Source organism: Symphalangus syndactylus, chromosome 6 (genome assembly GCF_028878055.3).
Source record: "Symphalangus syndactylus isolate Jambi chromosome 6, NHGRI_mSymSyn1-v2.1_pri, whole genome shotgun sequence".
Taxonomy (NCBI): Eukaryota; Metazoa; Chordata; class Mammalia; order Primates; family Hylobatidae; genus Symphalangus; species Symphalangus syndactylus.
Window position 1 is genome coordinate 130,772,732 of NC_072428.2, and position 27,818 is coordinate 130,800,549.

Below are 27,818 nucleotides of genomic sequence, written 5' to 3' on the forward strand. Positions count from 1 at the left end.
TATTTTAAAATGTTAATAGAATATACTGGAAATTACATTCTTTGCAATTATTTAAACTTAAGATAAAAACTTATAGATGCCAACTTAAAAAATATACAAGGAGATACATAGTTTTTTAAGAGTCTTTCAGGAGGAATGTGAGAAAAAAAAATCAAAGACAACTCTCATGTTTTTATACATCCCACAGAATTTAGTTAGTGCAGAGCACAAAGCAGGCAACTTTCAGTATCTGCTGGGGTGGGGTGCAGAGGCTGACTGATGAAGAAACAGAAAGAAGAAAAAAGGGAAAGTTTTTCCTGGATGTTATTCATGGACAGAAGATTCATGTGGCACATACACAATGAAACCAATACCTCAGCTTCAAATTCTGGGACTGATTCTTCATACTTTCAATACACACTCAGTACTCCTGGTGTCTCGACCCTGTCATTCACTTCATGGTATTACTGGAGCTCATGTCTGCTCATTTTCAGTATCACCCCCAGCACGGCCTCAACAGAACTGTACATGCCATTGAGAGCAGAGCCTGTGTTTTGTTTTATTCATTTTGAATCCTTCTATATTCCATAGTGCTTTGCATATAGTTGGTATTGAAAACATTTTCTATTAAAATAATTTGTCTACTGATAAGAGACTAGTACTTACTTCCTGTTTCTTCAGATCTTGTGCTTAGAACCTAGCAACCATGCTGTGAGAAAGACCAATGAAGAGGTCCACAAGGAAAGGCTCATGTGGAGAATAACTGAGCTTCTAGCTTCTAGCTAGCACCAACTTGCCAGGTACGTGAATGAGCCATTTCTGAGTAGATCCTTTTAACACCCAGTAAATCTACTCTAGTCAATATGGTATGAAACAGGTAAGAACCTTCCTCACTGAGAAAAGCCCAACCTACAGATTCATATTTTAAGCTACTACATTCTGGGTGGTTTGTTATGCAGCAATTATAACTGGAATAATACACTTGAAATAACGGATATATGCTATCTATTCTTCTAAGAAGACACGGCACTTCTACTCCAAGGAAAGAAAGCCATAAAGGTATAGTCAATATACTTAGCTTAAGTGAGCACATTATTAATCCCAATTTACAAGAGAAAATGCACTGAAGGAGGGAACAACAGGGTGATTAGAGAGAAAAATGTTAGAATGATGAAGAGGGTGGGGGGATGACAAAGTGATTTCCCAGACTTTTAGTGCTAGGGTGAATAAAGGTAAAAAGGCACACTACTTTGCAAAGAGCTAAGAGAACTATTTTAGAAAAGAATCTGATTTTTGAACCTGGAAGAAATTCTTTAGCCGAATTCCCTTATTTTGGGGGTAACTGAAAAAAGAAAAAAGGCCAGGTGCAGTGGCTCACACCTGTAATCCCAGCACTTTGGCAGGCTGAGGCGGGCAGATCATCAGGTCAGGAGTTTGAGCCCAGCCTGACCAACATGGTGAAACCCCCGTCTCTACTAAAAATACAAAAAAATTAGCTGGGCATAGTGCTGCACGCCTGTAATCCCAGCTACTCGGGAGGCTGAGGCAGAAGAATCGCTAACATGGGAGGCACAGGTTGCAGTGAGCTGAGATCAGGCCACTGCATTCCAGCCTGGGTGACAGAGCGAGACTCTGTCTTGGGAAAAAAAAAAAAAAAAAAAGAAAGAAAAAAGAAAAAAAAAGATACCCAGAGAGGTAGGTAGCCCTGGTCTACCTACCTGAGTCCAAGGCCTGCCATTACATCACACTGCTTTACCAGCTGTGCTCTGAATTTACAGGCAAAATCTTCCACCTCAGACTATGGGTATGAGAGTCTAGGGGAATGGTATTCACATTGCATAGTAAAGAATATTCCTGGATTCTTAAACAGAAGTCTAATCTGAGAGCCACGGAGATCCAAGTATTATAGATAGCAAAAGAAAAATCAAAGGATGAATGGAGCAATACCTGGGGCAACTTCATTGAGGATGGCCAGAGTTAACCCTTCAAAATGTGGAGTTTCATAGAAAGTACTATTTGATGAAAGTAGACTAGAGGGTAATGAAGCAGAATGGGGGTAGTTGTAAGAGGACATCATTCTTTTACCTCCTTCTTCTCCATTAAATACTTAACTTGGTTTCAGACTAGTAAATTCCAGAAGGTTCTAACTATACTATTAGAAAGAATTAACTAGTAAAGACCTTACCCTTCTGTTGGTCACACATTCCTCTCATGGAGAGTAAGCCCTTGCCACATCATTTATTATACTCCCATGGAGGACAAAGCACCTAAAATGCCAAGAAGTGGATGAGTGCAGAACTCTGGGATGCTTTTATCTGTATTTTGGAGATAATACTTGTTCCTATATTATAATTTTATTGTTGTATTAAGATAAACGTATTCACTGACAAATGAATTTCATCCAGATCTTAGGTTCATAAATTTTTATTAATTTGTAGTCTATATGATAAATCAACTGAAACTAAACTAAAAATCCATAATTCCTCCAGAAAAATATTATGTACAGGAAAAGTGAACATAGTACAGGATGTTATGCTGTATGATTGAATAAATAAGACTGTAAAAGAGGACATGAAGCTTGTAAATTAGAGACCATTTTGCTACCCTGCCATTGTCAAATCAATCATTTCAGTGATCTAGATCTATCACAAGTACGGTATGTACAATGTTTCAATTATGTTCTTTAGCTGAAATTTCAGTCCATCCTGAATCTAAATTTCATGCAGGCTTAAAACATCAGATCCAAAGTCATGCTGTTTCACACTCAAAGCTAAGACTCAACATTCTAAAGCTATGAAGTAGTTAGAAAGGCCAACACCAACTAAAATTTAGTTTTATAATGAAGTGGGTAGAAATGCAGCCATTTTTAAAAATCATCAAACACAGTCAAGACCACTGTTGTGTAAGGGGCATATGGTGATTCAATAAGTACACACACAAAGTACATGGTAAACTTAAGAGATTATTTCTCCGATATCACAATAGGTGAAGTGAGAAAGCTACTCAGAGCTAGCACCAAAAAGATAGAGTTGAGCTCTTGACAAAACAGACAAATCACTTAAATGAAGCAGTAACATTTATATACAAAAACTACCATTTCATTAGGTTGGGAAGTTATGATGAAATACCTAAAAAGCTTGCACTCTGTATAAAAAAAGTCTTTAGATTGGTGATTCTCAACTTTGGTCTGTATTGGAATCACCTGGGAAACAGAAAAAAATGCAGGTGATTGGACCCTCCCCATTTAATTAGAATCTGCTCCAGTATCTCAATTTTTAAGCAAAATTTCCAGGTCATTCTAAGGCAAATCATAGCATAAAGTCAAAATATTCTTTAATCAGAGTTTATGTGGTCAACTAGTGTTTTCTAATATATTAACAGTGTAACTGTTGTAATCTCTCTACACACACAATCACAAACCTTTTAAAATGTAGTTATCCAAGGTAATTTTAGTAAAGATAATTCACTTTTCTTGGCCAATTTTAAAAGTGTAAGCGAGCTTACTGAGGCAGAGATAGAAAAGGCTAAGAGCTCCATGAGGCTATGTTAGCACCTTTTGGAAGGTAAGGGACAGGGAACAGGAGCTTAGGAAGGAAAAGAAGTAAAAAATTACCCTCCTACTAGAATTCTCATTATAGAAAAATCAAAGCATGATTTCTTCCATTTACCTAGTTTTAAAAATTAAAGATTTCAAGAAACCTTAGTAATTTTAAAATAATTTAATATAAAGATCTCATAGCTGAGTACCTGTTCTGACAGTACAATCTGTGATACAGTGAAAAGTATAATGCCCAGATGCTATTAGTAGAGCTCATTCTTCTAATTCTGCTATGGTCAAGAAATATCCATTGTTGTAACTGTAGTTTCTAGTCAGAAAATCAGGAATTTTAACCATTGTAACATTCATGACTGAATTCTGAGGAAAGGACTTACGTGTTGCTATTACTGCCAAAAGTATACAAATGATTTCTAAAACTGGTAACAAAAAATCAAGAAATCTATCCTTCACGCTTACCCAGGAGTTAACGCTTATTTTCTACAACTAACTGGAGCCTTGTATACAGACGGTAAAATAAACACCAAGAGGTGGTAATTATTTACCTGGTCCCTGTTGTTGATGTTTGAATAAGGTAATTGTCCAGTCATCAATTCATACAGAACAATCCCAAATGCATATACATCTGACTGAAAGCTGTATGGATTTTTATCTTGCATTCTGATGACTTCTGGTGCCTGTTAGAACAAAGGAAAATATTCTTCACTTCAATTGAATAAAGACTGAAAAAAAATCTATTATAATTCCTAGAGCAATGCTTTTACCATTAAAACACCTGTCTAATATGTAATCAATTCTCTTAACAGTCAAAGAAATAAAACTGATTAAGCTGAAGAAAAAAACCTCTACTCTATAAACTCAGAAAGAGACAGTATTAGCAGAGATTTTGTATTGTATTACTAAGATTTTATAATTTAGTAATTATTTAGGCAATCTTTCTGCAAAAAATACCATCACTGCCATTTGAATTCTTCCCATGACTTACCCTATTAGAATCAGTTCCCACTTCCCATTCCTGATTCAGCAAAGAAATACTAGACTTGCGGTTATAAGATGCTTAGGAGCAACATAACTACTGTAGTAACTGTCTTAGAATTTAAGTTTTCCCATTGGTACAAACAACTTTTCTCATCTGAGGACACCTTAGAAAATAATGGTAGAATTTCAGGACTGATAAACTCAAATCCCCTTTCAAACTATGGAATAAGCATATGGTATAAACATGCCATGGATGCTTTATTAACAAAAGCAAGACAGCAGGTAGATTTAGTAAAAGATGGTATAAAGAATCTTTTGGCTGCTGCTTCTTGGGCAATGAAACAATCATATTTGCTACATTTTTACACATTTCAGTCATTGTATTGCACAATTAGATTTCTTATTTACATGAAATACAATAAACAGTTGGTTAAATATTAGCTTAAAAGAGTTATTCTTTCACCTTGCGTCTTCTGTATTGTTTCATTTGGAAGGAATCGAAATAGCAGTATATTAATGAAGTTTGTGACAATGTCAATTTGACAGCAAAAGTGGTACTAACTCTGCAAAAATGACTGAAAGACCTGGGACAAGATTCCTGGTTATTGCTCTGGGTAAGGCAGGTATCTCACAGGGAGAGGCAATAATGGCACTCAGCAACAGCTGCAAATGAGAATGACCCGTGGAGCCTTAAACCCCTCAACGTCCAGACTACACTCCAGTCCAATCACAGAACATATCAGTCTGGGGGTGGGACCCAAACATTAATTAGTCTTTAAAGCTCCCCAGATGATTCTAATGTCCAACTAAAGTTGAGAACCACTGATGGAAGATCTGTGAGATGTCCTGAAGAGCGCGAGAAAATGGAAGTGAAGGAGAAGGTTGTATCTACTTCGCTTTGTCATACATTTTGTTCATAGTTGCTTTTAGTAATACAGTACAAAATAAACCACATATAACTGTGATGTAATAAGCAAGCCAGAATACTGAGAGGCTGGTTATGGCAAAGGTATAATGTTCAAAGCCTGAGCCAATTTTTGTGAGAGATGGAGTAGAAATCAGATGAACTTTTTTTTAAAATTTAGTTTTATCTCACACTGTTGTTGGTAGACAGTTTGATGAAAAGTTGCATGTCACCTATTTTAAGAAATGCATGACGAATCTTCAATTTAGTGATTTAATTTGTAAAACCTCTCACAAAGGTTTCTTTCTCTCCTAAGATATAAATAAAACAAAGTTGAGAAGAATGTTGTATATAATTCAGAGGACCACACAGCCTTAGTTATGACCCAACTCTTCTCTCCTATGATATGGATGTTCCATACTTGTTTCTGAGGGCAGTATCAACCCAGGATTGGTTTAACAATGAAGGGTACTGTTGGCTATTATTCTCTCATCTTAAAACTCAGCATGGAAGAATAAAGGAGAAACCCATTTACACAGGTATCAACAAAAAATTAATTGTAAGAAAATATAAAACTTTATGTATAATAATCTACAAACTGTATAAACTAAGGTTTTTGAAAAAGTAAGGACAAAACTGGAGACTTGATTGAGCCTAACTCTCCCACAGTTAAAAATTAACATACTTTAAAAGCACGTGACAATTGTTTATAATTTTAGGTTTTGCAATTTCAGCACTTAAAATCTGTTTTCCCTCATCTTTTTAGGATACACTGCCACCTTTTTCACAAGGTGTGTATGCCTTAATAAAGGTGCCTGACATCAGATTATAGTTATTAATTTTTCTATCACTTATAATTATTAATTAAAACAGTTAAACATATGTTAAATAATGAAAAAAATCTAGCTAACTCCAGTCACTGAATCTTAGAAACAGAAGGGGCATTGGAAATGTACTAGTCCAACTCAACATTTCAGATGAAGACTTAGAGGAGGTTAAGAAACTTGCAGGTTAATGGCCAAATAGGGTACTAGAATACAGAACTTCTAAGTCCAATGTCCCCTATTCCACCTTGCCACCTGCCCTAATTCCACTTACCGTCATAAGAAATCATAGCTCAATTTAACTCTAGGTTTATTTTGACAAACTTGGGAGTCCTACCTTGGACTTCCCTTTCCGGAGACTGCTACATAAAGTTTGTGGCTTTGAAAGCCCTTACAACTTTTCTGTTTCCAGCAGGGTGCCCGAAAGTCTTAGTGCAGATTAAGTTATTTAAAGCTTAGAATTGCGCTAAGACTTTTGGGAAAGGCTGTATTCAGCTTAGAGCTGTGGTTTTCAAACTTTTTGGTGTCAGGACTCTTTTTCACTCTTAAAAATTATTGAGGACGCTAAAGAACTTTTGTTTATGTAGATTCTATCTGTGGATGTTTACCATTAAAATTTAATGGAGAAATTAAACTAGTAATTCATTTAACTATGAAAATAATAACAAGTAGATGTTAATACAGATCATTTTTATTGAAAAATAACTATTATAAAAAAAGTTTAGTAAGAAGAATAGTACTACAATTATCCTCCTTTTATGGTTTAGAGATGGGGTCTCACTATGTTAAGCAGGCCAGTCAACTCCTGGGATCAAGTGATCCTCCTGCCCTAGCCTCCCAAGTAGCTGGAACTATGGGCTCCAGCCACCATGCGTGGCCTGTGATTCTCTTCAATGTCTGGCTTAACAGCAGCCAGCTGGATTCTCATATTTGCTTTTGCACTCAGTCTGTTGCAATGTGTTGTTTTGGTTGAAGGATATAAAGAAAATCTTGTCTCACAAAGGGAAGATCTTGTGGACCCTCTAAAACGGTGTGAGGAACCCTTTTAAGAATGCTGTTTTAGGGAATGATTCATATGACTCAGCTTTCCACAGCCTGCTGCAACTGCACAGAAGTTTTAGTTCTCTTCTTTTAGAACTTCTCTTTCTTCTTTTCCACAAAGCAAAAAACAAGAAGAAAGAGAAAGAAAGAGCTATGCAAGACAGCACAAGGCTGTTAATCTACCTCTCATTTTTTTTGTCTTTCCTCTTCCAGCTGCCCCATAATTATGAGATTCTTTCTAGTCTAAAGGAAGTAATTTTCCAATTTAGGCTTAAATAAGATTGCGAAACAGCTTCTCTGTTAAAAGGAGTAGTTCTCTTAGCAAAACTATAATAATGGCTGTGGATCACACCTGCCTTAAATTGCATACCTGTTTTTTTTTTTTCAACAGGGTACACAGAACATTTTGAACACAAAATACTTTAAACAATTTAGAATAAAATATGAAACACTGTTTATAAGACATACATTTTTGTTTGAAATACACTGAAACTGGTTTCAAAATATTCTTTTTCAGGGTAAAGAAAAAAGTTAAAAAATCTATTTACATAAAAAATAAGAACATTGATTTTTGTGAATACTGGGAACTATGAAAATACTATAGTTGAGACCTTCAATGACTTTCTAGTAACTCAGCAGCATCTCAGGGCCAAAAATTTAATCAGTGGAAAAATAGCCTCAATCCTTACCATCCACAAAATGGATCCAGACAATTGTTCAAACTGATGGGACCCACTCCATCGAGATTTCACTGTAGCTAGACCAAAATCACCTATTTTTACTGTGAGGTCTTCATGAAGAAATATATCTGAGGTGTAGTAAGTAAAGGAAAACAGTAGATCTCATTTTCCTATCAGAGCAAGCATTATGAAGATTTTAGGTAAGAGATCTAATTTCTATAATTCTGTAATATAATATTCTTTAAAACATAGTACTTCATCTTTCCTCTTAAAGTCAATAAGTATGTCTAAAACAATGATTAGTTCTATTTAGCCTATATAACCTGCTTTTAAGATTTTTTGGGCTTGAAATGTGCTAGGATGAGGTGAGATGCTTTCCTAAGTTTATAGGAGAACCTAAAACTTTCCCATTAGATTTTAGCAATGTAGGCCCAGGTATTCTCTTGGCACTCCTGGGCAAGTGGTAAAGGCTCTTCATTGGAATGAAGATGCTGTACACAGTGTCTTAGTCTGCACTTAGGGAAGAAGAAATATTATGTTTTTCTCACCTCATTGTTATATAATTTAGAGTCTTCAGTTATATCTCAACTACCACTGAGCAAGGTCAGAGGTCTGAAAGGGACTAATAGATAGCTACAAAACTATCAGTTTTATAGTGCTGATAAAATGTAAGTAAGCAATCAAAAAATCCTACTATTATAAAGATTTCTGATAGATTTTCTTGTAATGTTCAGTCGTCAAGAAACCACAAAGCAGGCTGTGGTATCCTGCTCTCCTATACACGCATGCACAATCCTTTATTAATTCTCTTTACAGTATATTGAACTTAGCATGAAAACTGTTTTTACATAATGTGAAGACAAAATGCAGAAGAAAAAGTCAGGATGTTTTCAAACTTCGTAGACAAATTTCAGGAAGGATACTATTACTCTTGAGGTCTCTGTGGATGATTGACTTGGCGTGTAAGTAACTGAAAAACAAAACATCATTTTAACCTGAGTAGGGCTAAAGGACTCTGGCCTCAAAATCTACAGAACATACTTAGGGGTGTAAAGACTTATTTAGAATCATGATACAACTGAAAATTGTACATTGTGATAAACCCTTCACAGAATATTAAAATAGACTGTAAATGAATTTAAGATTATAGGAACATATCACTATAATGGTACAGTCAAAATCTTGTTTTCTATTAAAAGACTTTGCTTTATCTTTTACTAGTTACCAATACAAACCTTTCACTCCAGTCAAGCCTACTTATCCATGTCCCTTAAATATACCTTGATATTTAATCCCACCACTGTGTTCAATGCTCCCCTCCTACACCCAACCCTCCAAGTTAGCTTTCGTTCTATTTTCCACCTATTCATATCCATCCCTTAAAACTGAATACAAATTCTAACTCCTGAGTGAAGCTTTCCCATGACTAACCGAACTGAAAGTGATCTTTCACTGCTCAACTTATGTAGTAATTATCATAATAATGGCTTGATTCATGTGTTTTTTCAATGTGCCTATGTTCACTTCTATTTGGAATGTAAACTACTAGAACTAGAACATGCAGTTTGGTAATTAAAACTATTTTTAAAGGTAGTTGTCATATACTCTTAAAACATCTTCTTAAAACTAGTGAGGAGCAAACCTTCTCTAAAATGGCCATAGTGGGTCTATTTTAAAGTCAACGATAACTTTAAGATCATCTATGTTACCTCTAAAAACTGCTTTAGCTACATTCATTGAAGTAAAAGGTAGCGTTGTTGTTGTTTTTGGGGAGACAAAGTCTTGCTCTATCACCCAGGCTGGAGTGTAGTGGCACAACCTTGGCTCACGGCAACCTCCACCTCCTGGGCTCAAGCGATCCTCCTGTCTCAGAACGGCTCTGTCTTGTTTATTTCTTTGTATACCCAGTGCCTAGAACAGTGCCTGGTATGTGTCTACTGAATCAACAACAATAAGATGCATACAATGTGCTAGTCAAGGTTATTTTTCTTAATTGAATACTGGAGAGAATAGCTATATGACACTTCTGAAATCTGACAATGATTATTACACAGTTTTACCTTAAAATGAGAATTTAAAATCCAAATGGTATAATCAAAATCATGCAATGAACACTGTTAAAAATGGAAGATTTGCAAATAACCAAGATTATTCATGCTTTCTCATCTTCATTTAAACGTCCGCATTCTTCCCAATATCAAAATTTTAAAAGTATTTTCTAGATAAAATTTTCATTTCAAATTACTATTTATCTAAAGTAATCCTTTCTCCAATTACTATTTCATATCACAGTTTATGTTCTTCATAGCATTTACTGCAATTGAAAATTATCTTGTCATGACTTTAGGCTCAGTGTTCTACATCACATTGTCACTCTTTCATTGAAAGAAAATGTGATTTCGGTTACAGGTCTCACAGCTTACAAAGTTCTGCAGTGACATACAAAGTTAAAAACTGGTGGAAATAAATGGGCCCCAATCAAAGCTTTAAGATGGTGAGATCTTGTCTCCATTAGAAAGAAAGGGGGATAAATGATGACGGTGTTGGTTGGTGGAGCTAGGTCTTGCACTCAGAGAGACCTGGGATCTAGTATACAGCAAAGGTGCTGGTCTCTAAAAGGAGGTTCTTTCTCCTGCAAGACTTAAAAACAAAAACAAATGGGCTTCAACCATATCAAAATACAGAGGCATGCTGAAGTTAAGAGGGAAAGATAAAGGTGTTCTCCATGGGATGGTGTTAATCCTTTCAATAAATTTGATGCAAAGGAATATAGCAAGAATAGAGTAGACAGAAATGTAACTGGGGAGAGTGAGGAGAGAAATTTTCTGACCAGGAAAGCACCAGATAATTAACAAGATATAAATATAATTGGGGAACTAGTGATATAACCAGCATAGAAGTTATATAGCATAAATTTGTTATAGGCCGAGTTGCATAAAAATACAACCTGAAACAACACTTTATACCTGTGTAATCCTTTATAACTTACAAACTGCTTTCTTAATTTTTAATTTTTATCTCATTGAATAATTCTCTTTCTGTAATCCTTCTGTAACAAAAGCAGCAAAGAGTAGAAGTCCAGGTCTGTAGAATGAAAGGCTGGAAGGAAAAGGGAGTCTAATCCCCCAGCTAGAGAAATGGGATGAGACACAACCCAATCCCTACGTAAGATAATGTTTCACAGTAATCACTACCCTAAATAATTCTATATAGGCGGACACTAAAACGTAATTTCCTAAGCACCACCCAGTTACAATGGAAAACGCCAAAACAACAACAACAACAACAACAAAACAAAACAAAACAAACAGAAAACAAAAAACTCACATAACTGGGAGTAGGGAAGGGAACAAGAATATATCAACTTTACTTTGCCATATATGACACTGAAGTCAATCCATTAATTAGGATAATTAGATTGGACCTTCTTCTTTCCTTGGTAATATGTTAAGGAGAGCATTACAGGTTTACAAAAGTACTAGGAAAGAACAAATATGCTATCAACCAAAAGAACAACACATTCTCTTGATAAGTTTCTCTTAACAGTCTCATTCCTTGAAGAAAAAGTGTCCACCTACAGAACCATTTAATCTTAGAGCTACAAAATCATCTGGTAAAATTTCTTCTCACACTACTTCAAGCTCTTATCCAAGATTCAGCTTTTCTACGTTCTTACAGAGCATAACGTGGTGCCCCAAATTAAAAGCAATACTTCAGATTGGATCTAACCAACACAAACTATGGTGAGATCCTCATCTTCATCTCCCTCATGGTGGGCATAGAACATTAAATCAGACATTATTGTGATTGTTATGGCAGCCAAAGTCATGCTACTGAGTCCAATTAAAATTATATTCAATTACATGCTTCCTGCTGATGGGTCGAAATTTATGACAATAAATACAATTTCTTTAAAAAAGCACAAAAGATTATATTCAATTACAATCCTAGAATAATTATTCTTGAATTGCTCCTATAAAACACTTTCCCCATCTTATACTTGTATATTTCTCTTTTTTGGACTTGACTAGGATTTTTTTTTTTGAGACAGAGTCTCACTCTGTCACCAGCCTGGAGTGTGGTGGAGCGATCTCGGCTCACTGCAACCTCCACCTCCCAGGTTCAAGCGATTCTCCTGCCTCAGCCTCCTGAGTAGCTGGGACTACAGGCGTGCGCCACCATGCCCAGCTAATTTTTGTATTTTTAGTACAGATGGAGTTTCACCATGTTGGCTAGGATGGGCTCAATCTCTTGACCTCGTGATCTGCCTGCCTCAGCCTCCCAAAGTGCTGGGATTACAGGTGTGAGCCACCACGCCCGGCCTTAGGATTTTAAATTTTGTAGACATGGTCTATAATTTCAGATTAAAACTTTAGCTTTCACTAAAAAAAGTCAGCTTTTTTCTTGCCTGCTTCATTTTTCTTTAATAAAACATAGGTTATTTTTATTTTCCTGTTTCAAGAGTCTTACATGAGAGCTGAAAAAAGGAGATTTTTAAAGATTGGCATGCTAATAATTCCTCACATAAGTTACTTCTAAATATGTAATTATATTCAAGAGAGGACTGAGGATAGGAATCTCATTCTAGTTTGCTGTCTTCAGGTATGATCATTCATCCAGTATGAACCCAGTTAAATCCTGTCATTCATGTTACATCACTTGATCTTATCCTTAAGAAAACCATGAGAGATTATCATTAAAATGCCTATTGATAATATTGCTATGCCATTTGGCTAATTTATCAGCTTAGCTTATTTGTAAAAGCCACTATCTCTCACTTAAGTCTGCTGCTATTTTCAAGTATTTTAAACTATTGGTAAAACACAGAACTGACCTACTTAGACATTTGCATGTCAGCCCTCTTTCACCTAATACTGCACAATTTTACAAAGGTTCATTAGACTTTAGGCAGCAAGATGAGTCTCTCCTTGGGTGACCACCTGGACTGGTAGGTGTGATAGTGGTGATAGTGTCAAATTACAATCTTCCTTATACTTTGATGCCCTCTGCTCCCTTATTACAACCCTGGAAAGTAAGATTAACGAGAATGGCATTCTGTTACTTCTCTGTAGTCAGTAATAATTTATCACTTTAAAAATAATTAAAATCTCCAATAGGTAAAGTTCACATATTTTAAAGTTATGCTCCACAGTGGCCTAAATTCTATTTTTACCTTGATTTTTTAGTTTCCTTCACTTTTTTTTTGGAGACAGGGTGTTGCTCTCTTGCCCAGGCTGGAGTACAGTGGCATGATCACAGCTCACTGCAGCCTCAACCTCCTGGGCTCAAGAGATCCACCTAACTCAGCATCTTGTGTAGCTGGGACTACAGGTGGGTGCCACCATGCCTGGATAATTAAAAAACTGCTTTGTATAGATGGGTCTCACTATGTTGCCCAGGCTGGTCTTGAACTCCTGGGCTCAAGCCATCCTCCCACCTCGGCCTCCCAAAGTGCTGGAATTATAGGTATAAGCCATCAGGTATTTTTCACTTTAAAAAACTGAAATTTACTGAGGTACAGTTTACATACAAGATGCACCCATTTTACATGGACAGTTTTAAAAGTTTCAACACACACATACACTTGTGTAATGACCAGTCACAATCAATATAAAGAAAGAATATCCATCACCCCAGAAAGTTTCTTCATACATTTTTGCAATTAATAACACCCTCTTAGTCTCGGGAAACCAGTGATAATGACTTCTGTCACTACAGATTAATTTTGCCTTTTCTCAAATTTCATATAAACAGAATCACCTGGCTTCCTTTGCTCAGCAAAACACTTCTGAGATTCACGCACTGGCTGCATGCAGTGTTACAGGGTATGGGTATATCATGACTTATCTATTTACTTATTGGACACTGTGTTGTTCTTAGTTTGTGGCAAATATGAAGAAGATGCTGTATTCATATACAAGTCTTTGTTGTTGACTGATGGTTTCACTTCTTCTGGGTAATTAGGTAGGATTAGAATTGCACAAATGGTAAATTTAACTTTAAAATAAACTGCCAACCTGATCCCTAAAATGGCTGTATCATTTAAAATCTTTACCAGCAATGTATGAGAGTTCCAGTTGTTCTTTATCCTTGATAATACTTTGTATTGCTCGTTCTGATTATAGGTTATTTATTTATTTAAGACGGAGTTTTGCCCTTGTCGCCCAGGCTAGAGTGCAATGGCACAATCTTGGCTCACTGCAACCTCTGCCTCCCAGGTTCAAGTGATTCTCCTGCCTCAGCCTCCCAAGTAGCTGGGATTACAGGCAAGTACCACCACGTCCAGCTAATTTTGTATTTTTAGTAGAGATGGGGTTTCAACATTTTGGTCAGGCTGGTCTTGAACTCCCGACCTCAAGTGATCCATCTGCCTTGGCCTCCCAAACTGCTGGGATTAGAGGTGTGAGCCACCGCGCCCGGCCCTGATTACAGGTATTTTAAATGACTTGTCCAACCACGAAACACCAAAGAAGTAGAGGAGGAACCAGCTGAGGAATAGAGAGTGAGCAGAAGGGTAATCAGGAGAATATGCTTGAACGCAGTGTTTCTCACACTTTAATATGGACACGAATCATTTGGGGATCTTGTTAAAATGCAGTCTTTGATTTAGGTCTGGGGTAGTATCTAAAACTTAGCATTTCTAAAAGGCTCCCAGGTGGTACAGATGCTACTCAGACCACTTTCTGAGCAGCAAGAAACTAAGAACACAATTAAACAAGGGATTAAGAACCTGTTTCATGAAGAAGTGTGTGATCAGCTGTATCAGATGTTTCTGACAGGTCAAATAAACTGTGGACTGAGAATTTTACTGCTGGATCTAGCAACATGGAGGCCATCAGTAACTATCGTATTAAGACGCTGTTTCCCGGCTAGGCACGGTGGATCATGCCTGTAATCCCAGCACTTTGGGATGTCGAGATGGGCAGACCACTTGAGGTCAGGAGTTCCAGACCAGCCTGGCCAACATAGTGAAACCCTGTCTCTACTAAACATACAAAAATTAGCTGGGTGTGGTGGTGTGCACCTGTAATCCCAGCTACTTGGGAGACTAAGGCAGGAGAATCACTTGAACCCTGGAGACGGAGGTTGTAGTGAGCCAAGATCACGCCATTGTACTCCAGCCTGAGGGACAGAGTGAGACTCTGCCTTGAGAGAAAAAAAAAAAAAAAAGTTTCCTACAGCAGCAGGGGCAAAAGCCTGGTTTGAGTGGGGTCCAAGATAAAAACGAAGGAGAGCAATTAGACAGTGAATACCAACAAGTCTTTTGAGAAGTTTTACTGTCGAAGGAAGAAGAGGAATGAGGTAATAACTGACGAGGGAAGCAGGATTAAGGGAGGGACCCCACAAGTTTTTTTTAATGAAAATAATAAACATACAGAAAAATGGAAAGAATACACACACACCTTCCACGCAGATTCCACAAATGTCAACATTCTGTCAAATGTGCCTAATAAAGATGTTTTATTATTATTGTTACTTTTTAATTTTTTTTTTGAGACAGGGTTTCACTCTGTCGCCCAGGCTGGAGTGCAGTGGTGCAATCTCCGCTCACTGCAACCTCAGCCTCCCGAGTAGCTGGGACCACAGACACACACCACCACATCTGGATAATTTTTGTATTTTTTGTAGAGACAGGGTTTTGCCATGTTGCCTAGGGTGGTCTCGAACTCCTGTGCTCAAGTGATCCACCAGCCTCAGCCTCCTAAAGTGCTTGGATTACAAGCGTGAGCCACCACACCTGGCCTATTTTTAAATTTTACTTTTTTGAGAGAAGGACTCACTCTGTTACCCAGGCTGGTCTCCAACTCCTGAGCTCAAGTGATCTTCCCACCTCAGCTTCCCAAAGGGCTGGGATTACAGGCGTGAACTACTGCACTCAGTGAAAGATGATTTATTTATTTACTTATTTTTGAGACAGAGTCTTGCTCTGTCACCCAGGCTGGAAGGCAGTGGTGTGATCTTGACTCTCTGCAGCCTCATCTTCCCAGGCTCTAGAGATCCTCTTGTCTCAGCCTCCCAAGTAGCTGGGACCACAGGCACAGACCACCACGCCTGGCTAATTTTTGTATTTTTTGGTAGAGATGGGTTCCACTATGTTGCTCAGGCTGATCCTGAACTCCTGAGCTCAAGCAATCCACCCGCCTCAGCTTCCCAAAGTGTTGGGATTACAGGCATGAACCACCGCACCCAGTCAAAAGATGTTTTAAAATAGGAGAAAATTCAGTAGGAAAGGAAAAACTGATGATAAACAAGATGGGAGATTTACTCAAAAGATGTCTCTGGGTAGGAGTAAGGGGACGGAATCTAGTGTACAAATGGAGGGATTGGCTTTTACTAGTGATAAGGCAGAAGAACCTGGTACGAATGCAGGCAGGTGGGTAGATGTCATAATGGTTACTTCCAACTTTCTTAAAGAGATGGCAAGCAATGTCATCGCTGACTTCTTGAAGAAGAGGTTTTAGAGGCTTAAGGATATGAGGTTTTGAGGAGGTATGACAGTGTCTAAAAGAGGACAGTGAATGAACTAGGAAACTGAAAGTATAACTGCCCTATAACATTAAGAGTGTACTTGAAGTTTTCGAAGGGACTGAATAAGTTGGGGAAGCAACATGCTTTAATAGTTGAAGGAATACACCCTGGAGCTGAAGTACCTGGGGCAAGTTACTTGCCCCTTCCATAACCAGGTTTCTTCATCCATAAAACAAGGATATGATAAAAGCTGCTACCTCACAGGGTTGTTGAGGAGTAAACGAGGTAATGTATATAAAGTACACAGAATGTCTGACACATAGTAAGTGCATATCATTGCTGAATACATTACAGTATATTTTAAAAAACCCCACAGAACATAGTTGGTATAAAGAAAAGGGGGAGACAGTGAGTTAACAGTATGTAGCAAAGCTGGTATCAGAATATTTATTGACCAGTAGAGATATTTAAGAGTAAAAAGGCAAACCCAGTATGATTTAAAACAACAAGAAACCATTGTGTATAGTATTAAAACACATCATTCTGAAAGGATACACAATACACATCAAAATATTAATGGCAGTTATCTCCTGATGGTGGATTACTGGTGCTTTTTATTTATGTTTACATTTTCTGAATTTCCTGTAATGATTACATATTTCCTCGTAACATGTTTTATTTAGAAATTTTAAAAAACTGCAGTAGCAAAGGATAATGTCACTCATATTCTTACCATAATCAGACCCACTAAAACTTTTATACATTTGCCTCCTGCTACAGTTTGAATATGGTTTGTCCCCAGAAAACTCATGTGGAGGCTTGGCCCCAGTGTAATGGTGTTGAGAGTTGGTGGGACCTTTAAGAGGCATTTGGGTCTGGGTCAAGAGGCATTTGGGTCTGGGTCCCTCATGAAAGCAGGAGTCACTGACTTCTTTTTTCCTTTGAGTCAGGGTCTCACTTTGTCACCCAGGTTGGAGTGCAGTGGACTCAATCATGCCTCACTGTAGCCTCTAACTCCTAGGCTCAAGTGATCCTCCTGCCTCAGCCTCCAGAGTATCTGGGGCTACAGGAGTGTGCTACCATGCTTGGCTAATTAAAAAATTTTTTTTTGTAGAGATGAGGTCTTACTATGTTGCCCAGGCTGGTCTCAAACTCCTGGGATCAAGCAATCCTCCCTCCTCAGCCTGCCAATATGCTAATAGTACAGGCATGAGCCACCACACCTGGCCAGGAGTGACTTCTGCAGTTACTGTGAAAGGGGGTTGCTATAGAGCGAGGTCGTCCCTTGTGTTCTGCCCCTTTTGTGTGTGCCCACTCCCTCTTCTGCTTCTCCACCATGTTACCATGCAGTAGGAAAGCCCTCACCAGAAGCCCAGCAGATGTTAGCACCAATGCCCTTGGACTTCGAAGCCTCTAGGACTATGAGAAATAAGTTTCTTTTTGCAGAAAAGAATAAATTACCCAGCCTCAGGTATTCTGTTATAGCAAAGAAAATGGACTAAAATACCTCCAGTCTTTTTTTTTTTGAGAAAGAATCTCGCTCTGTCACCTAGGCTGGAGTGCAGTGGTGCCATCTTGGCTCACTGCAACCTCCACCTCCCAGGTTCAAGCGATTCTGTTACCTCAGTCTCCCAAGTAATTGGGATTACAGGCACCTGCCACCATGCCCAGCTAATTTTTTGTATTTTTAGTAGATATGGTGTTTTACCATGTTGGCCAGGCTGGTCTTGAACTGCTGTCCTCAAGTGATCCACCTGCCTTGGCCTTCCAAGGTGCTGGAAGGAATTACAGGCATGAGCCACCGCACTCGGCCATCTCCAGTCTTTTTTCAAAGTTTGTACTTGATTCCTGGAGATAATCACTATGTTACTTGATCTTTGCTTTCTAATCCTTATTTCAGTACTTTTACATATATACATATATACCACTTTTTAAAGCCCAAATGTAAAAAATGTTCTGCTTAAAAATTTTTAAGTGGTCTCATGCTGCAGCTTGCTTTTCTCACTTAACATTAATATTTGAAAGCTCTATGCTGATACATATATAATCCACTTTTAACTACCATATACGATTCAACTGCATGTAAGTGCCAGTATGTTATTTATCAAGTCTTCTCCTGATGAACGTTTCCAATTTTTCAATAAGTTTTTCTTTTTTTAAAAAAATGTCCTTAAAATAATGTTTTAAGTTTCACGTAGAGTCAGGGTCGCATAGTGTCATCCAGGCTGGTCTCAAACTCCTGGCCTCAAGTGATCCTATTACCCTAGTCTTCCAAAGTGCTGGGATTAGAGGCATGAGCCACTGCATCCAGACCAATTTTTCACTATTATATTGTTTCCTATAATACATCTCTTTCTGTATACATGACTTGGAACAAAAGCTGATATTTCTTGGGGTTAGAACAAGCATTTTTCTATTTTAACAGCTACTTCCAGAATGCCGTTAAGGTGGATGGTTGCATCAGAAATGTCCCAGGAAGCAATTCCTCTAATCCTATGAATATTTGATCTTATCAGAACTCAGGCATTTTGCCAATTCCAGTGGGTGGAAGGTGGTACCTTTTTGTTTTATCTTGCATTTTCTGATTATTATTATTATCAGCACTCTATTATTATTTTTACCCACCAGAAAATTATGTTCACAATAATGAAATATTCTTTGGCCACTTAGAATTATTATCAATCACTAATAAATGCTCACCATTTTTTCAGCTTTAATTAGTCCTTCTATCTTCAACTGGGTTCGCTTATGAGTAAAAGAGGCATGCTCATCATTGTTTAAAACAAAGTAAATTGTAAGGATTTATCTCCAAATTATTTTTAATCATTTTATTTTGAGAATATAATGCTTCTGTAAATATATCGATAGGCTGTAAATTTTTCTATGTGCCTCTGTGATTTAATACTTAATTTTCTGATAAAGTTAAATTCAAAATCATACCATAAATATTATACTGAAATTATAAGGCTGGCAAAAAAAAAAAAAAAAAAAAAAAAAAAGGCACGATGCACTGACCATTCCTGGAATTTCTTTAGTAACAGTATTCTTAAGATACCTGGGTCTTTGGGATGAATCAATGACTGGCAGGTGAAAAGATGATAAAACAGGCCAGGTGCAGTGACTCACGCCTGTAATCCCAGCACTTTGGGAGGCCAAGGCGGGCAGATCACTTGAGGTCAAGAGTTCAAGACCAGCCTAGCCATCATGGTGAAACCCCGTTTACTAAAAATACAAAATTAGCCAGGCGTGGTGGTGGGTGCCTGTAATCCCAGTTACTCAGGAGGCTGAGGCAGGAGAATCGCTCGAACCTGAGAGGCGGAGGTTTCAGTGAGCCAAGGTCGTGCCACTGTACTCCAGCCTAGGTGACGGAGTGAGGTTCCATCTCAAAAAAAAAAAAAAAAAAAAACAACAACCAAAAAACAAAAAAGAAGATGATAAAACATACTTTACCAACCCTGATTCCTCAGAGTGAGTTTATAATTATCTACCATTAGAATAGCTCTGCTCCTTTTCAGGTAAACCTAGGAATCAGAAATAGTTTTTCACTGAGGTACAAACGGAAGACAGAACCACATAGGAAAAATGTTACCTACCCATTTTTTGCTTATATTCTGTAATCCAATAAAGGTGACACATTTGAAAGTCCTAATGATTCAACTCTTCTAATTATTCTTATTTATTTTTGAGACAGGGTCTTGCTCTGTCACCCAGGGCGGAGTGTAGTGGCACGATCATGGCTCACTGCAGCCTCAGCTTCCCGGGCTCAAGAGATCCTCCCACCTCAGCCTCCCGAGTAGTTGAGAACACAGGTGCACACCACCACATCCAGCTAATTTTTGTATTTTTTGTAGAGACGGGGTTTTGCCGTTGCCCAGGCTGGTCTTGAACTCCTTGGCTCAGGCAATACTCCTGCCTTGGCCTCACAAAGTGCTGGGACTATAGGTGTGAGCCACCGTGTCCAGACTAACTTTTCTAATTATTAAAGGTTTTATCTTACGAGCTAACTGCAACCCTAGCACTTTATAAAATGAATCCGTTTGTTCCTATTCTGCTTATATCCAGAGACTTTAGAATGAATTTTGGTGAGCAGTCAGAAAAGATCACTTTCAACATAGGGCAGCCTATTCTGAAATAAAGGCTTTGCAAAAGTACATTTATTAAGAGGCTATTTAAATACCCTATAGCCCATTGTCTAGCTATAGACTGAATCTAGCTTTGTCAGTCCTTTGTGAGATGATGTTGGTCAGGGAAGAGGATATAGACATGAAGAGTTGAAAGGAGGCATAGTAAGATGGTGGCTGTGATGGTCACAGAATTATCATCTGTGCTCAGGGTAGAGCCAGGGGACGGAAGGAAAGAGAGCTGGAGGGAGCTAAGAAGCAATATTAATTATCCAAGCAGGCTTCTAACTGGGAATAACTTCTGGAGATAATTCCAAAACAAAGCCCTCAGGATGAAACTATGGTTGGCATTCAAGATGAACAGTATTGGAAATAGGGAGGAAAAATTAGGTATGTAAAGAATTCCATCTGTGTCATTTGATCCATGGGAATAGATAGGGGGAAATTAAAACAGAGAACAAAACACGAGGCTGAAATGAGTGACCAGAAGTCAAAAGATACGTTAAAATCTGTTACAAAATCAGCAGCAACAGTTAGGATTTGAAGAACCAGTTCATGACCCCTAGGACCATCCTGTTTGTTCTAACATCTGTCAGCCTGATACCTTAGAACGGATTGTTTTACAACAACAACAACAACAACAACAACAACAACAACAACGTTCAATCAAATGTACTGAAAATAGGCCAGGCCTGGTGGCTTACATCTGTAGTCCCAGCACTGTGGGAGGCGGAGGCAGTGGCTCGCTTGAGCCCAGGAGTTTGAGACCAGCCTGGGTGACATGGCAAACTCCGTCTCTACAAAAAATACAAAAACATGAGCCGGGTGTGACGGTGCGCCCTTGTAGTCCCAGCTACTAGGGAGACCGAGGTTGGGAAGATCACTTGAGGCAGAGGTTGAAGCGAGCTGAGAGAGTGTCGCTGCACTCTAGCCTGTCTAGCCTGGGTGACAGAGGAGTGAGACTCTGTCTCAAAATAAAAAAAAAGTAGTGAAAATAGTGTGCTTTAGTCATTGACACTAGAGAAGAAAACAGGTATATCCACTTCAAGACTCACTGATGCAATCTGGTTATGTGTTCCAATTAATTATACATATTTTATGTAACTTGGTTTGTAAAAAAATTTAACTAAGTGTCCCTTCTGAATTATGTTGCATATATAGAAATTTAATATTAAACCATATAGTGTTTAACATAATAGTTTTTAAACTTTTTTTGCTGAACACCCCTTAAAAGAATTCTGAGAAAGTATGTAACTCCTTTTAAATTAACATTTAAAAGTTACTTTTAAATAATTGCAAAGGACACAATTTCCAGTGTACTGTAAATATCAACATTTTAGCATTTTGTTGCTGCTGTTATATGAATGTGCCTTAGAAAACCTCTGTTCCTGTTTAATGGACATAAAGTTATCTTTTCTCCCTCTGAGAAAACTGATAGGTTTTTTGGAGGTGGGGTGAGGAAGGGGAGAGATAATCTTGCATTGTATGTGTCTCTCCCAGTGCCTATTTTAGTCTCTCTTATTTGCATAAGACTTCCCCACCAATGTCTAGTTATCCAGCGATACTCTTACTTAGACTAAGTGAGGGACTTACAAGCTGCCTGGAGGCTTTGAACATACAGATGGGCTTGCTATTTTTGAACTATACAGTAATCTAGGTGGAATCCCTGATGTCACTTTCTTTGGGTCTTTCCTCTTGAGCTGGTAAAATTCATCCAAGACTCTTTGAATCTCCTGCAGGAAGAGTAAGGTTTGGCTACTAGCATGTTGGGAATCAAATAAAAAGAGAGGGCTGGGGAAATCTCCCTTCATCATTTAGTAAGCACACAGTCATCAAATCCCCATGTTTTGGGAAAGATATCCATGTCCTAGACATAGATTAGGGTCTCCCAGTCCAGAGATATTTATTTTCCCCTCTCTAGAGAAGAAACTTCCAGTCTACTGCTAGGATAGGGATGGAGCAGTTACCTGGTGAGTAAGAGAACAGATTTAGAGAAATAACAGCTTTTCAAACAGGCCTTTCATTTTAACTCTTTCATCCCCTGAGATAGCTGATACTGCCAATTCCTGAGAATTGAGGATTCGATGGTATAAACCAGGTTGGCTTTCATTTCCCCACTGCCGACTGATCATTTAGCCTTTTGGGGTCTAAGTCCATGATCACTTCTCCATCTGCTTTCCAGCCAGCTTTCAAAATGTTGCTGATATTGTCTCATTCCTCTCTGTTGTGTCCATGCTTTAAAAAAAATTCCTTTATTATAGTTTTAGTGGAGTTCCAGGAAGGAGCAAAAATTTGTCACCTTAATCTGAAACTCACATAGCCCTGTTAATAAGAGGAGTTTCAACCTACCAAATCCTTCAGAAACTGAAGATGTGTTGGTACATTTAACCAGTTCTATGTTATCATCTTACAAGATAAAACAAAAAGAGAAAATAAACTATATCTTCCTTGGTTAATTTTAAACTGGTACTAGAAAGTATGCTCTGCTGGAGGGCTTAAAACTTGGAATTAATACTTTTCAGTTGCTAAAATCTAGGATAAACTGAATGGAATGATCTATGTTCATACTATTGTACACTCATTGCATCATGTTAAACGGTGAGATCTATTTAAAAACATAACCAAAGTGTTTCAGAGTAGATGACTAAAGTTTACACTGATAATCCCAAACTGTAAAGTGATATTCTGAAAATATATCACCTCTTCACTGACTGTTCTTCAGACTGTAGCACTATTCCAATTTGATAATGTTCTTCTTTACTGTCACTTCTTGTCTTAATCCACCCACCTCGGCCTCCCAAAGTGTTGGGTTTACAGCCATAAGCCACTACACCCAGCCTGTTTGTTTTGGGACAGGGTCTCACTCTGTTACCCAGGCTGGATGCAGTGGCACAATCGTGACTCCTTGCATCCTCACACTCCTGGGCTCAAGTGATCCTCCCACCTCAGCCTACTGAGTAGCTAGGACTACAGGCGCGTGCCACCACACCTGGCTAAATTTTTTATTTTTTACAGAGACAAGGGTCTCCCTATGTTTCCTGGCTGGTCTTGAACTCTTAGGCTCAAGCAATCCTCCCACCTTGGCCTTCTAAAGTGCTGGGATTACAGGTGTGAGCCAACATGCCCAGCCACATTTCTCGGTTGTGATGTGAGAAGGATTTGGCATCTCTTTCTTCTGAAAGGTAAATCTGTCAATAATATGCAGTTGTGTGTAATCATTTTCATTTAACAGTTATGTACTGAGTATGCTAGGTCCCATTCTAGGCATAGGCATAAAATAATGAAAAAAAGCCCCTGCTCTCATACAGCCTGCATTCTAGTGGGGATAAAAGACAACAAACAAGTCAGATGGAGCTGTGCGTTATAAAGAAAATCAAGCCTATGGGTATAGTGAGTGACAGAGTGATGTGGGGACATGTTAGTTATATAAGGTGAGCAAGGGTTTCTATTAAAAGGGGACATATGAACAGAGACACAAGGATATTTGCGGCATGTGTATCCTAAAGAGAATATAACAAACATAAAGGTCCTAAAGAAGGAAGACGCTTGGCCTGCTGAAGAAATTGGAAAGAGACTAGTGGTGTGGGAAGAGAATATGCTTTGTTTTTCACTGAATGTTCACAATTTTTGCCATGGTTTACTCTTCACAAAATTTCAATTTTTTTTTTTTTTTTTCTGAGATGGAATTTCGCTCTTGTTGCCCAGGCTGGAGTGCAATGGTGTGATCTCGGCCCACTGCAACCTCCGCCTCCCAGGTTCAAGTGATTCTCCTGCCTTAGCCTCCCAAGTAGCTGGGATTACAGGCTTGTGCCTGGCTCATTTTGTATTTTTAGTAGAGACGGGGTTTCTCCATGTTGGTCAGGCTGGTCTTGAACTCCTGACCTCAGGTGATCCGCCTGCCTCGGCGTCCCATAGTTCTGGGATTACAGGTGTGAGCCACTGTGCCTGGCCAAGATTTTAATTCTTTAAAAGGCTTTAGATTCAAACAGATTCAGAGATTCTAACTTATCTGAAAGGTTGAGATTGTTTCAAGTCTAGGGGTATGTGGGAGTGTTACTGAATAAAGTAATAATTTGCTGTAATAAGTATTTTGGCCGAATATAGGCTTGTAAACAATCTAAATTATAGATATATTGCCTAGTTTTGAGAAAGAGAAGGTGGTATAGTTGGAAGATCTAAGAGCCAGATGTGGTTTTGAGTCTTGGCTCTACACTTACTTGCTAGGAGTAATACTCAGTTAGAGTTGTAGGTGTTAGTACATATATACCCTTTTACTCTTTCATTCTAATTTTATAATGTAAAAGTAGCATAGTGGTTATGGGGAAAGAATACTGGATTGGGAGTCAGAAATCTTGAGTTAAACACCTTTGGTGCCACTTATTAAATGTGTGCCCTTAGACAAGGAACTTAAAAGCCTCAATTTCCTTATCTGTAAAAAGAAAAAAGATCTCCTTCATAACATTATAAAGATTAAATGACATAATAATCTATGTAAGTGAAAGCAATTTGTAAAAAACAAAATAATTAAGATCATAACTATTTTTAAACTTCTCACAGAGCTTTCAAATTTATATTTTACTGAGTTTATAATTTTCACCTAAGTGCTTTAAAAATTTATTTAATTTTACCTTTTAATTTACCTATTCATTTGCACTTAAGAGTTGCATACAAAATTTAAAATTTATCCTTCAAAGTCAGTTCCTCATATTAGCTTATGGTAAACTTTATAAAATAACTCCTTAAATTGCATAGCAAAATTCAACAGATATGAATTCATTTTGAAATCCTCAAAAAGGGTCAGAATGCAGATTTTTCACTTTAACTTTATTAACTGACCATTTTGCAACCAAAAATATGGGCACTCAGACAAACTGATTTGAAAAAGTAACTAACAACCATTCCGTTTACTTCAACAACTGCTAACAACTTTTTAGCAGGTTTTTGCTGTTTCTATCTTCTGAACCTCTCTTGCTTGGCTCAATCACTGAGTGCTAAGCCTAAGTTTGCAGTCATGTATTTATTATCAAATACTTGATATATGTTCTGAAGTCTGCACTAGACAGAGACATTTATTTTTTAGTATCATATTATTTACTAGCCATTAGTTAGCATCCTTATGTTCCTGGACAGTAATTTAAAATGCAATCCGAAAGAATAGCAGCCAAAACCTTTAAAACATCCTTAATGGTCTTCAAAAATAATTTACAAGACATTTAACAGAATGGAACTTACTCCATGCCCTGTGCAGTCTGTCGTGCAATATCTATAAGTTTGATCATCTCAAATTTGGTCTCAATGATATGGAGATGGTGATACAAGCTGGAGCCCTCACACCACTGGGTAACAATAGCCAGTTGTGGCTTTGTGGAATAGCCCATGAAGAGTAGGATATTCACATGTCGTGTTTTCCTATACAAAGAAATGTGACAGTAAATATTAAATGTCGACAAACTTTAGCAATTCTTACAAAAGAGAACCAAAGTAGTCTATCTATCGGTAAAATGTCAGAAAAAGCTGTTTTTTTAAAAAGGCAACAAAAGGATACATTTAGAAGAGACTGGGAATTGCCAAGTCTAACCTCCTACCTTATGCAGAGATATCTTTTTAAATATATCTGACAGGCAACTAGAGGTTGCTTAAATATCTTTAACTATGGGAAGTTCATCATTCAGTTGTAGCTGACTCTCACATCTTTATTTAAGTAGTTCTGGCATTATAAAGTTTCCAAGTGTTGAGACAAAATCATTTTCCTACAACTTTCACCTCTGGCTTGCTTCCCTGGTCTGCTCTCTGGAATAACTTTTTTTTCCACACTCTGTAATAACTGTGCACTCTCTTGAACATAACAGCCTTCTGTGAACTAAATATCCTCAGTTCTGTTGATTATTTTCCCCTGGTACACCTCTGGAATCTGGAATCTTCCCTATTTAGGTGGTTCTTGCTAGACATATTCTAGTTTGTCAATGTTTCTAAAATTCCAGAGCCCAGGACTAAATACCATCTCTAAATGTATTCTGATAAGCTTAAAATTGGAGCGTATTCTTTTCATAAGTAGAACTATTACTTTATATTATCAGAATACTATACTTCCATTAATTCAGTCTAGGATTAAGTATTCTATCAGCCATACCATATAACATTGCATACTACTTAAAAGAATGTGGTTAAAGACAAAAATATACTCAGACATACTCTGTTTCTACATATTTATCCATTTTGAGTAAATCTGTAAAGCTAATAGTCGCTACCACTGGGAACCAGGAGCTAATAAAAATAACTTCTTTCTCTGGAAAAGAGTAATTCACACAAGCTCACCTGAGTACTCCTACTTCATTTTTGAAGGCTTGTAACTGCTGAGGTGTAGGTGCTGTTACATTCAACATTTTCACTGCCACATCACCTAAAAGGCAATTGTTATTCCAAGTGTCATTTCAATTTTTAAAATTTAAAAGTATAAAACATTCTTGGGTGTTTTCACTCATTATCATAGCCCTAATTCCATACCATTATTAAATCACAAATAAATTATACTTTAGCTATCTAAACTCCATATGTTTTCTAAGGCTAAAAACTCAACTAACAATGATATTCCTGTACTAGTATTTCAAAATATCAATCCAAAAAACAGCCAACCTTGTTTGTTCCATGGAAATTTGGTAAAATCAATTAAGTACCCATGGTATTTTCCAAATTATTTGACAATATTAAATTATACTTACCAGACTTAATATTTATTTACTAACTGAAACTGCAAGTAATGTTGAAACTACAATGAACAGGCCCTATGGAATTTTGCTTAAAAGTAGGAAACTACAAAACATTTTTATCAGAGTAGTTAACATTCTTTTCAAATTTATGGATTACTTATGATACTTTTGATTAGGAAAATGACTAAAATTGTCACTAAAATTTAAAAAAAACTTTATGTGAAACAGCTGTAACTTCAACACTGCCAGTAGGTGTTTAAATTGGTACAACTACTTTTTAACACTGTTGGCAGCATTACTAAAACTTATATGCATACCCTGCAGTCTCACAATTCTGTCCTAGGTATATACCCAGCAATGGTTACATGTTCACCAAAAGACATACACTAAAAATCTTTACAGCACCAGCATTAATCAAAGCCCCAAACTGGAAATGATCCAATTGCAATAGGTGAAAGAAGAAATCATGTTATAGTCACACAATGAAATACTATAAAGAGAATGAATGACCTCCAACTTCACACAACAACATAGATGAATCTTATAAACAATGTTGAGT

The 27,818-nt window shown here is 37.6% G+C and overlaps 1 protein-coding gene across 11 annotated transcripts in view; it reads right to left on the bottom strand.

Annotated features, from left to right (window-relative positions):
• BRAF (B-Raf proto-oncogene, serine/threonine kinase) overlaps positions 1–27,818 on the bottom strand; it is a 208,738-nt gene that overhangs the window by 26,276 nt on the left and 154,644 nt on the right. For 10 of the 11 annotated variants that reach the window (XM_055284224.2, XM_055284221.2, XM_055284219.2 and 7 more), the window contains 5 exons: positions 26,868–26,952; positions 25,785–25,961; positions 8,886–8,932; positions 7,972–8,090; positions 4,081–4,212 (listed from right to left, as the gene is read on the bottom strand). In XM_055284224.2, coding sequence (XP_055140199.1) covers positions 4,081–4,212; positions 7,972–8,090; positions 8,886–8,932; positions 25,785–25,961; positions 26,868–26,952 — 560 coding nt within the window. Of the gene's footprint in view, positions 1–2,164; positions 2,247–4,080; positions 4,213–7,971; positions 8,091–8,885; positions 8,933–25,784; positions 25,962–26,867; positions 26,953–27,818 lie in introns of all 11 variants that reach the window. The other variant, XM_055284227.2, reaches the window with a different exon arrangement.